This window comes from Chinchilla lanigera, unplaced genomic scaffold (genome assembly GCF_000276665.1).
Source record: "Chinchilla lanigera isolate Chin_1 unplaced genomic scaffold, ChiLan1.0 scaffold00048, whole genome shotgun sequence".
Classification (NCBI taxonomy): Eukaryota; Metazoa; Chordata; class Mammalia; order Rodentia; family Chinchillidae; genus Chinchilla; species Chinchilla lanigera.
Window position 1 is genome coordinate 3,136,394 of NW_004955449.1, and position 12,542 is coordinate 3,148,935.

General features: G+C 37.5%; 1 protein-coding gene across 1 annotated transcript in view; it reads left to right on the top strand.

The window, feature by feature from the left end:
- Positions 1–12,542, top strand: part of Slc25a12 (solute carrier family 25 (aspartate/glutamate carrier), member 12) — a gene marked incomplete at its 5' end in the record, with an annotated part of 88,911 nt that overhangs the window by 42,791 nt on the left and 33,578 nt on the right. The window contains 5 exon segments of the mRNA XM_005393225.2: positions 1,291–1,430; positions 5,426–5,572; positions 8,365–8,503; positions 9,163–9,256; positions 11,830–11,914. Of these exon segments, the coding sequence (XP_005393282.1) occupies positions 1,291–1,430; positions 5,426–5,572; positions 8,365–8,503; positions 9,163–9,256; positions 11,830–11,914 (605 nt within the window).

Consider the following 12,542-nt stretch of genomic DNA (forward strand, 5'->3'; position numbering starts at 1 on the left):
CTCCCCAGTGACATCCAATGCCTTCTACCAACTTAGTTGATGTAATCTATTCAGAACTGTTACTTTGAGTTCATACTGGTAGAATTTCCAGTTCAGAATTCTTAGTCTTTCACCACAGTAGTAGTGCTTTTATTAAGAAAAAGGGTCTATAACACAAAGGGAATCCATTAAACCATTTACATTAAGAGGTCAGTATCTTATCCAAAGAATGTGCAGGAATTAGAGACAATAGCATAGTTGGAGCAGATTATAAAACACTAAACTTGTATTTACTAATTTTCTAGAATAATTGATAGCTATTGATTATAAAACATACTAATAAATTGGTTTACATTTGAAAACAGTGTTTTTTTTAAAGACATTGGTTGAAACAGGCTCCCTGCTTTCTTAACTTTGTTAATGACTTTTTTTTTTTTTGGCATGAGCTTTCAAATCAGTTTATCCAGTCTCTGCTTGTTAAAATGTCAGTCATTTGTGAATTGACTTTTATAATAAATGTGAAACAGTATAAGAAAGTGAATGATATTGCTAGTGCATGAAGACAAGCTGCCAGAAAACTTTGGTTGTGTATTACAGTGTGACTGGTTCCTACCTAAACATTAGTGTGCTACATTTGGTTTTTTATTTAAAAGTGAGTCACTAATTTCACTTATCTTAAAATATTTTAATACTTCAGATTAATAATCAGGGATTTTATGGGATTTTGAAGCCTTGTGTCAAGACCATATTTTTGACAATATCAGAAGCTTTTAATAAGGTGCTTGCTGCTGAGCTAATGATATGCTTTTGGTAGTATTTCTTCTACCTATCTTCAATAGACATATTCAGGCTAGTGTGAATGTAATAATCAAGCTTCAATCAAACCATACTTAGTATGACAAATATTGCATTATACTGTAATTTAGGTATTCATGCTTCTGATAAAGGGCTTAATTTGACTCCTTGAGGAACCGGGAAAACACTATTGATTTTATACTGGAATGTAAAGTAGCAGCCATTTATAGCACAAGATATAAATCACTTCCTAATTAAAATTAAATCAAGAGAAATTAAGAATCGCATGGCCTTATATGTAATGGTACACAATCTTAAGTGTAAAATTATATTTTGTATCAATTGTGCTCCTGTACATGGGTTTCTGGGCATAAAAATAAATTTGCAGTTAATCTTAGTAGAAATAGATGATATTGACTTTTAAAACTTCTCTTAATTTTTTTCTGTAGGAGCACTGCAGTGGATTAGATTGCTTATTCTAGGTATAACTGATTTATTTTTGTTTTCCCTTTTAAGAAAATGTCAAGGAGATTTTTGGACAGACTATTATTCACCATCATATCCCTTTTAACTGGGACTGTGAATTTATCCGGCTGCATTTTGGACATAATCGGAAGAAGCATCTTAACTACACAGAATTCACACAGTTTCTCCAAGTAAGCTTAGCATTTACAACTGGTGTCAGTACATGGTGTTCTTCCTCTACTTTTATTTTCTATTAAGTTTAGTACAGAAATAGAAGTCCTCATTTCACCCTCATTTTTTTATTTCCCATTGACCAGAGGCAACTTTTTAAAACTCATAGCTGTTTCTTTTAATGTTTTCTTCCAGTAAACTTGTGTTACCACTTCCTAATTTCTCACTTTTGGATATTTTGAGTTGATTGTAACTATGAAAGACTAAAAGCTGTGTCTTTTACCTCTCTCTCCCTAGCATAGACATGAACTTTTTCTGCCTCCCTCAGTTGTTCTGGTTAGATCAGTAATCCTGTGAATTACTATAATGTTATAAATATAGCCCTTATATCTGTAGGTACTGCATCCACGAATTCAACCAACTACAGATAAATATTCTTGGACATGTACAGTCTTTCTTGTCATTATCCCCTAAATAGTACAGTGTAACAATTATTTACATAACATTACATTGTACTAGGCTTTAGAAGTAATATAGAGATCATTTAATGTATATGAGAGGATGTGTGTAGGTTATTTGTAAGAGACAATTTAAAGAATATAGAGGAAAAGGGGCTGGGGATTTAGCTCAGTGGCAAAAGCGCCTGCCTGGCAAGTGCAAGGTCGTGAGTTCGGTTGCCGGTACCAGAGAAAAAAAAAAAAAAAAAAAAAAATCAGAATATAGAGGAATGTATATTCCATACTTTACATTGTGCAAATGCAATGCCATTTGTATTCTATATCTAATAGTACATGCAAATAGTACACCATTTATATAAGGAAATGGAGCATCCTGGGATTTTAGTATTCATGAAGTGATGGGGTCAGGTCCTAGAACCAATGCCCCATAGATATTGAGGGATAACTGTACTATTCATTAAAACTCTTTGGTTTTTTTGGTGTTTTTTGTTTTTGTTTAGTTTTCTTTATATTAATGCTAACTCATCCTCAAATTGTGGCCCCTAGTTATTAAAATCTCTTTAATATGTTTTATTTATTTATTTAATATTTTTGAGATAGGGTCCCCCTGTGTAGTTCGGACAGGCCTTGAACTCACTATATGTAGCCCAGGCTGACTTTGAACTTGAGGCAATACTCCTGCCTCAGGCTTCCAAGTGCTGGGATTACAGGTGTATACCACCACACCTTGCTCTTTGATATGTTCCAAACGCATTAAGTATTCTATCAGTTTCATCTTTTTGGAGGTTTCCAGGAGCTTTCCTACTTGAAGGCTGGCAGAATGGCTCAGTGTCAGAGCACTTGAGTACCAGTCATGAGGCCTTGGGTTCACGCACAGCACTGGGGAAGGAAGGGGGATAGGAGAGGACAGGAGAGGAAGGAAGAGGGGGAGAGAGATAGATCACATAATATAAAATTAACCCTTTCAAAATAGTTTAATTTATTAGCTCTTAATACATTTGCAGTATTTGAAACCACTTATCTTTCTATAGTTTCAGAACATTTTTGTTACTGAAAGAAGATCCTGTATCCATTTAGCAATCACCAAGCTGCTTTTTGTTTTTGTGGATATTTTATATAAATGGAATCAGACAACATGACATTTTGTTTATGACTTTTCTCATTTGGCATAATAATGTTTCAACAATTGTCCGTGTTGTATCATGTATTAATACTTCATTACTTTTTGGGCTGAATAATATTCCATTGTATAAATGTATGATGTTTTTGTCTGTTCAGCTGTTGGTGGACATTTGGGTTGTTCTTACCTTGTGGCTAATGTGAACAGTGCTGCCATAAACGTTTATACACAAATACTTGTTTGAATACCTGCGTTCAATACTTAGAGTATGTACCTAGGAGTGGAATTGCTGAGTCTAATGATAATTCTATGTTTATTTATTTATTTTGTTTGCCAGTGGTTGAGGTGAGCCCAGGGTCTTGTGCATACCAGGCAAATGCTCTGCCACTGAGCTGCGTCCTTGGCCCCTATGTCTAACATTTTAAGGAACTAGTGGACTGTTTTCCACAGCAGCTGCACCATTTTCATAGCATTTTCTAAAGCTGAGCCTTGTAATTCTGTGCTCTCCCTTAACTTTTATCTGGAGAATCCATTTGCCTTTCTTTGATTTTTTTTTTTTTGAGACAGGGTCTCGCTCTGCAGTTCAGGCTGGCCTTGAGCTCACTTTGTAGCCCAGGCTGGTCTCGAACTCTCAACGATCCTCCTGCCTCAGCCTCCCAAATGCTGGGATCACAGGCGTGGGCCTCCACGCCCACCTGCCTTTCTTTGATGTTGAATCTCCCTTTTGCTGGATTTTGTCTTTTATTCTTTTTGGTCAAATACTTCCTGAATCAGCCATCTTTCTTTTCTCACCCCGAGGCACTGAGGATTGAATGTAGGGCCTTTGCACTGATGTAGATCATCAGCCCTTTTTTATTTTTTATTTTGAAACAGGGTCCTGCTGGGTTGCCTGGGCTGGGCTTGAATTTGCAGTCCTCCCACCTTCGTCTCCCAGAAGGCTGGGATTACAGGTGTATAGCACCTTGCCTGGCCTTCCTTCATTTGAAGGGTGAGGGTTAGAATTGAGGTGATAAAAAGATGGAGTTAGACAGAATGACTAAAGTAGAAAAAGATGAATAAAAGAGAAAATGTTGTCAAAATATGCTAGTTGTTTATCTGACATACATATTTACCAGTTGAGGTTGGTTCTCCATTTGTATTGCTCTTCTCATGCAAATCCCAGTATATCTTTTAACTAAGGTATTTCCTTAGTGTTATCATTTAACTTTGAATTTAAGACTACTGAAAGATTTAATAGACTTGAAATACTGTCTAGCCTATCACACTGCTAAAAAAAAATCAGTTAAAATTTTTGTTTAAATATCATATACATATAGAAGGCTACATAAAACAAATGCATAGCTTAATGCATTTTAAAACAAATACCTGCTAAAGTAATTTAGGCATCTTTGAATTACCTTTGAGAGATCACTAGTTCATAGGAAAATACAATTAAAAGGGCACGACTTCTCCCAAAAGCTATTTTAAATGTCAGAAAAAGGTAAAGCAAGATTGATCTAAAGTCCTTGATAAATAAAAACCAATGAAACTCATAATCTTTAATCTTATCTTTGAATAACATTTATATATTAGGTATGACTGTTACTTCCAAAGCTAGAAAGGGCACAAAAAAGGCATCTGATAGCACTGTTAAAATATTGTGCCAAGTCTATTTGGATTATGTCATGGCTCCCCAAGCAGAAATACTCTGATTTTGACATCTGTATGGTGCCCAGTGGGTTACTGGCACTTTTTTTTCTGTTGCTAGCACTTATTACAAAGGTTGGTCATACAGTAGTTCAAAAGTTCGGAGACATAATGGGTTGTCTTATAGTTTATGAGTAATGGTGCCCAAGGCCCCAACAGAGGAGATAACAACATGGGTATGGAGTTTGCTATTCATGAGTTTCATTTTAACATTACAAAGTAGTGCACTTATCCATTGGTAGTTTCACACTGAGCTCATTTTTTAAAATAAAAAAATGAGGTGTCTGATGCAGGGAGAGAGACTGACTTTGATTGCAACATTTAAGACTGAAAAACTGAAAATGAATGTAAACTCTTAATTCAAGAAGTACTTTTGGATGACAAGAAAATTTTCAAGTAAGAGAGAATAAATTACCATGTATTTTAAAAGCTGAAATAAGGCACTAAAAACATTATACTTTCTTTGTTTTCAGTGTTGAAAACTTTTCAAGGAAAATCTGAGGGTTCTTCCCTCCCCTCTTCTTTTTTTTCATTGCCATTCTCTGGTTTATTTTTTTCCTTGAGGAGTCCTATGTAATACATTTGCAAGAAAGAAAGAAAAGCTTTGTTGCAATTCCAGAGCTGTACAGTGTTTGTTTCTGGAGTAAGTACACGTGGGGTAAAGCTATCCGTCCTCCCTTTCTTTCCAAAACATGTGATTGAGATGTTCCCTGTCCAATTTAATGCCCTACTTCTAATTCTTTCCTTCCAGGAGCTGCAGTTGGAACATGCAAGACAGGCCTTTGCGCTGAAAGATAAAAGCAAAACTGGCATGATTTCTGGTCTGGATTTCAGTGACATCATGGTTACCATTCGGTCTCACATGCTTACTCCTTTTGTGGAGGAGAACTTAGTTTCAGTAAGTAAAAAGGTAGTACTCCTACTTTCTTTCTCCTGAAACACTCTGAACCTTTGGGTCCTCAATTGGCCCTGGATCCATCTGATTAACTCTTCAAACTTCATGCTTGATGGGTATCTGATAAACAGTTGTGTGTGTGTGTGTGTGTGTCTGTGTGTGTGTGTGTGTGTGTAAGGGCAGTAGAGGTGATGGTGAGTAGTCTGTCCTCAGATCATAGCTTTATCCAGAGCCACCACCTTGCTCTCATATTTCCAAATTGTTCATTCCCATTTACACAATCCTGTTCAAGGGAAATGAGAGTTTGTAAATGAGAGTGAGTGATTATTTTTCTAGTGGGCAGTACCTCTCCCAGACACGACTGCTTTCATCTTGACCTCTTTCCACCCTACCAGGCTCCCAGGGTCTTGTTATAAGGATGGCTCCTTCCTTTTTTCTGCTGGAGGGATCGTCACTGTCCGCTACACTGTTGTAATAACCATGCCCATGGCAGAAGGTAGGGAGGAAATATGTGGGCATCAGCCTCTGTGGCTCACTCCTCTCTCTGCCCCTTCACCTATGCATTCCGGGTGTAAGCACCAGACACATTTTGTTCTTTCAAACTGCAAATCTCTGTAAAATAATCATCTGGAAGAATCGACAAATAGCAAACTCATGTCATCCACTTCCTCACATAGAATGGTGACACTTTCCTCACTTACCCATTTTCTTGTTCATGCATTGTATTTATGTATAAGTTTCTGATTACTGATTGTTTTGAATGGAGGAAAGCCAAGGAGCATTTTTGTTGTTTCAGCTGAAGATCGTTATCCCTGATTTAGACTGGGGTAGAAAGATCAACTTCTGGTCTTTTTCTTCAATGCATCTGAACATGGAGCATGTCACTTTCTCCTGCACATTGTACCTCCCTGACACCACCCCACCCCCTTACCTTACCTTCACACCCCAACCAAAAAATGAAGGAAAGAGGAGGAGACAGGGAGTGATGGCGGGAGGATGGGAAGAAGTCCTAGAGGGAAAGGCTCACTCATTGCATGCTAGCATGAGTGGGCTCGTTAAATCTTTCAGCTAGGTTGGATGGATCTATCAGTTTACCAAGACATTTCTAGTCCTCAGTAATTTGAGTCCTGCTTTTGGGTCACTGGTGTCCACATTTAGGCTAATAAAAATATAATCTGTATTGGGGTTAAGGAATGTATTGGATGAGTGGTAGGTTGGATACATTTGCCTTTATTACCTACACTGTTTGGAATAGACTTTTATGATTAAATCGTTATAATGGTATTTCCATAAACATTTCATTGACTTTTTAATAAAGAATGTTTTTAATTATTGGGGAATCTCTGACTTGGAAATTAGGCTTTTGGAAACTGAAAAGTAGCTTCTCTTTTGAGTTTATGTTCAAGTGGTCGGCACAGGGAGAAATTCCTGATGTTGCAGGAGTGACGAAGAGCACCCCCAAACCCAGCATGAGACCGCCCCTTCTGTGATGTTCATTGGAACCCTAACTTAGAAGCAAAAACATTCTCATCAGACTTTTTTTTTCATTTTAAAGAGAATACAAAATAAAAATCAGTTAAAACAATACAGAATTTCAAAACAAGATGATAGGAAATCAACAGTGCTTGTTATACTGCATATTATTATCTTCAGAGTAGTTGTTCAGATTACCAGATATGGCATGCAAGATTAATCAAAAAAATTAAGCATTAACTGTTCCTTTCAATAAACCAGTAGAAATTAGTACAATTATCTTAGCTATCTTGTGTGTGTGTGTATATATATATATTTTTTTTCCTTTCATTTTGTATATTTTTCTGGAGGTGTTGGTGGTTGTACCTTTCATGATGCAGATTCAGAGATCAGCAAAGTCTGTTAAGTATCTTTTTTTTTTTTTTGTACTGGGAATGGAACTCAGGACCTTGCACTTGCCAGGCAGGCGCTTGTGCCACTGAGCTATATCCCTGGCCCCAAGTATCTTAATTATTACAGTGGCCTTAAAAATTTAGAAAAGTTGACATAATAAGACATTCGTAAAATTTAAGCTTACTGGGAGCGATCCCAGCTACCTAGGAGGCTGAGACAGGAAGATCATCATAAGTGTGACCTCGCTTAGGCAACTATGCAAGACTATAGAGAGAGAGAGAGAAATTTTGAGATCAAGAAGATAGTATGGATGTAGCTTAGTGGTAGAGTGCTTGCTTAACATGTATGAAGCTCTGGGTTCAATCTCCAGTACTACAAATACAATACAATACAATATAACTGTTATAAGGCTGGAGGTACGATTCAGCAGTAGAATACATGCTTAGCATTCAGGAAGGCTCTGGGTTCAGTCTCTAGCACCCTCCTCCAAGAAAAATTATCACTTGGTTTTTGTATATGTGTATAAGGGGAAAAAACCAAACTCAAAAATGTTCCTTATATAGTACATTGATACTACATTTTTCTAGGACTGGCAGGAGTTCCGTAGTTGAGGGTCTTTAAAGTCCTGTTTAAATAACTATTGTTTTTGATCTGTTATAATTATATTTGTTGTTTCTGACCTTATAGGTAGATGAAGTATGAAGTCCAACTTCCAGATGTTGCATTCTTCCTTAAAACTGAAATTACATAGACTTCCCTGAGGGCCTGAAATATACTGCTTTCAGTATGGCGATTTCCTTGTATTTATGCACTAGTTGTTAATCATTTTAATGACTGAAACTCCTCTGGATCCTCTTTGAGAAAAGCACAGTGTCTAAAACAGGTTTCTTGCTTTTGCTTTTGTAATTTTTTGTGTTGTCATTTCCTAGGCTGCCGGCGGAAGTATTTCCCACCAAGTTAGCTTCTCCTACTTTAATGCATTTAACTCCTTACTGAATAACATGGAACTTGTGCGGAAGATATATAGTACTTTAGCTGGCACGAGGAAAGATATCGAAGTCACAAAAGGTAAGATTTTAAAGGATCCACTTGAATCTCAGCATTTTCACCTTTCCTCATGTCAGCAGAGGCTGATCTAAGTTCACCGTGCTAAAGGCTGATCTAGGAAGTGTGTCACTGTGTGTATGTGTGCTTCCCTCGGGCCGCAGAAGCCCAGGTGGATTTAATGGGATGCAGAAGGCAGGAATGGAAAAGTGGCTTTGACAGTTTTGAAAAGAACTATGGCCCAGTCTGTCAAACAGGTCAGTGGCATTGTGGCAGCAGCTTGTTTATACTAGGAGTTGCCTCAGAAAGACGAGTAAGGCTCCTCTGGCAAACTAGGATGTTTTAGGTGACTGGAGAATAGCCGCTTCTTTTATCATGTCGCTCTGGAGAGCAGAATGAGTAAACAACAGAAGACATTCTGAAGATTATTCTACCACTGAAGTTAATTTATCTGTTTTTGCCGTGTCATCCTCTTAACATTTTCCCTTTTCCTGGCTTTCAAAAATGCATGGTGATTTTTATGTAGTTGAACTCCTTAAGTGTTTAATTCAGTTTTAGACTTTTACGCTGCTACTAAAATACCCCTGGCTTTCAGATTAGATTTCACTTGGTTAAGGTGGAAATTGGTTGAATATTAAGAATCTGTCAAGATTTTAGCATTGTTTTTTCCCTTTCTCTTCCAGAGGAATTTGCCCAGAGTGCCATACGCTATGGCCAAGTCACCCCACTAGAGATTGATATCCTCTACCAGCTCGCAGATCTTTATAATGCTTCAGGGTAACTATTCCAATAATTCTTCATGATATTTATTATAGGACCGTTTTTTTAAAAAATGTGAATCAGTAGTGTATTTTTAGTTCAATTTAACAATAATTTATTCAGTATATAAATTTCAAGAGAGGGAAACAGGCAGACGTGAGAAACAGGAAGAGCAAGAGAGAAGATGACCGGGGGTGGTGGCAGATGGGAGAGGGGGAAACGGAGAGAACTGAGGTGGAGCAGAGAAGGGAAAAAGGGATGGAAAGGGGAGGCTGGGATGGAGGGAAGAGGAGCAGAGGCAGAGAGATGGAAGTGCTGAAAGGAAGAAAGAAGAGAAGGGGAGGGAAGGGGGAAAAGGGAAGAAGAAGACTGAATTAATCTGGGCTCTCTGGAATTTCAGATTTGTGGAAATTTGCTTAAATTTCTGTAGACAGACTGAGGCCCATGGAGAGCTCTTGTCACCATTTTGGTTTGTTGTAAGCAGTCACTTTACTAAACGGTGCATATACCATTTTGTGTTGGAGAGTATAGTTTTCTTGAGATATTCCCAGAACATTACTATCATAATTATCACAGACAAGCTCAGGTGTTCAGTACTGCAAGCAAACAATAACAACAACAGAAGACAACCAAAATGGGTGTGGTGGGACACACCTGTAATCCCAGTTAGGGCTCTGGGAGGGTGACGCAGGAGGATCACAAGTTCCAGCCTAACCTGGGCAACTTAGTGAGACTGTGTCTCAAAGTAAAAAATATGAGAGTGCTGGGGGTGCAGTTCAGTGTGAAAGATTCATCATCCCCTGTACTAACAAAAACCAAACCAAAACAAAAGCACATAAAAGGCATTTAATTTGCAAAGAATTATGCAAATCCAAAGAAGAGCCCTTGCCTATGAATACCTAGCAGATCTGTGGAAAGAAAACTTTTGGTCTATTAAAAGATGAGGATTTTTTTTTTTGTCATCTCTAGTAGTTAAGTAGAACAACTTCTGAAAAATGGTTTTGTCTCTAGAACTGAGGACTGATAGAAGTTCAATGTATATATGTGATTTATAGCCTTATGCTACATAATGAACCATTGGGCTGGAGATGATACTAAATATATCAGTTATCATATATATCTATATCTATATCTATATATATCTCCTGTCTTTGGTGATTGACAAGAAATAAAGATCTGTCTCAGCCTCTAAAATTCACATTTTTAGCAAAAGATATTGAGCTTCCTTCATGATAATAAATGATTTCAAAAGGTTTTCCTCAAAATTGGATCTGAAGTGACCTTTTAGCTGGTTCGTGGAATGTTCTTATTTTTAAGTCAATCTTTGGAAACAACGGTGTAGTCACATGGTTCAAAACTCAAAGGATTTGAAAGAATATGCAATACAAAAGTGTCCCTTTTATCCTCATGCCCTTCTTTGGAGGCAGCCAGTATTTACCGGCTTTCTGTCCTTCCTTCTGAAATGCTTTGATGTCCTTCCTTCTGAAATGCTTGATGCCTACATCAAGTAGATATGCTCAGGGCATACACTGAGTATACATGGACAGTCGGTGTCTGTACTTTGCTTGTGGCAAGAATGATTTCTTCACTTTTAATATCTATCATTGGAGTCTTATTGAATTCATGTACAGGTGTGATTGAAAAATACAGTGAGTGCTTACATTTTAAGAATTTATTACACTAAAAGACACACTGCCATTAAGCCTCCTCAAAATATTCCTCTTTGCTTGGAACCCACTGATCCCACCCTTCTCGCCCCTTTCCAGAGCAGTTCTGGAAGTCCTCTTTTGTACTGTCCATTGTGCTGTTGGGCTGCCTCTGTGTCCTGACTTGTTTCAAAATGTTTGCCTTTCCTGGTCATTTTGACTGTGGAGAAGAGCCAGAAGTCATGGTGCCAGATCCAGTGAATAAGGCGGACGAGGACACACAGTAATGTTTTTATGAGCTGCCTTTCCTACAGTTGGCACTCAGAAACAGCACTGACTATATTTTTGATCATGCCTTGAAGAGACATTTATGAATGAGGACTTCCACGACTTCTTCAGAAGGTGGCAAGAATGATGGCATAAGTGTGTTCAAGTGGGGAGGGGGTATTTTGAAAGGGATTAATGGCAATGTGTCTTTTATGATAACTTTAAACATTTAAATATTTACCATATATTTCTATATGCCTTGTACTTAGATGAGTATGTTGTGCAGCCTGGTACTCCCAGCTACTTGGGAAGCTGAGACAGGAGGATTGCCACTTGCAGTCCAGCCTGTGGAATGTAGCAGGTCCCTGACTCAAAAACATAGAGAGAGATGAGGCCGTAGCTCAGTGGTAGAGTGGTTGCCTACAGTGCATGAGGCCCTGGGTTCAACTCCTAGTACTTCTAAAATGGAAAAAAAATTCATTCACTTCACCGTTATTTCTCTGGAATCTTTTGTTTTTTTGTCATTATAAACTGGGTCTAAAATTTTTACCTCAATAAAATGACCTATGTGAATAGAGAAATCATACTTACAGCCCTTTTTTTAAGGAATGATGCTCTTGCTATGATGAGTTTGTTGGTGATTTAACAATTCTTTCTTTCTCATATTTTTTCCTTAAGGCGCTTGACTTTGACAGATATCGAAAGAATAGCCCCATTGGCTGAGGGGGCCTTGCCTTACAACCTGGCAGAACTTCAAAGACAGGTAGAAGTAGTCTCATAAATATAATCACCTTCAAAAATGCTGAAATTGTACATACATGACAAACTTCCAGCTTCTAGAGAAAGATTTTACTTCCCTCAAAGACTACCTTTAAAGAACTATTGCCAACCCTTATGGAATATTTGTACAGGATTACTAGGCTTGTGTTTTGTTCTTTTAGTTTATTAAAATAAGGAAAATAAAAGCTTACATATCTGTGGGCTTGACCTCCTTCCCACTAGAATTAGAATTATTTTCTATTCATCTGTATAATCATTTTCAAAGAGCAGTGTTAAATTTTCATCTTAAACTGATATTTATAGGGTCTTAAAAGTACAAAATGGACCAGGGATATAGCTCAGTGGCACAGTGCCTGCCTGGCAAGTGTGAGGTCCTGAGTTCAATTCCCAGTATCCACCCCACAAAAAAAGAGTACAAAACATTGAAATAAATCATTCCCTGGGATTATGCCTTATAGATTACGGTCAGAAAAAGAAAGCATATCTAAGTAATGAACCAGAAAGAAAACTTTGACTATTACTACATTTTGGTAAAATATTAGTGATTTCTTTTAATGTTAAAGAAGATTTAGAATAGCTTCTATGTCCTGTAAAGTTAATGCAGTTTCAAA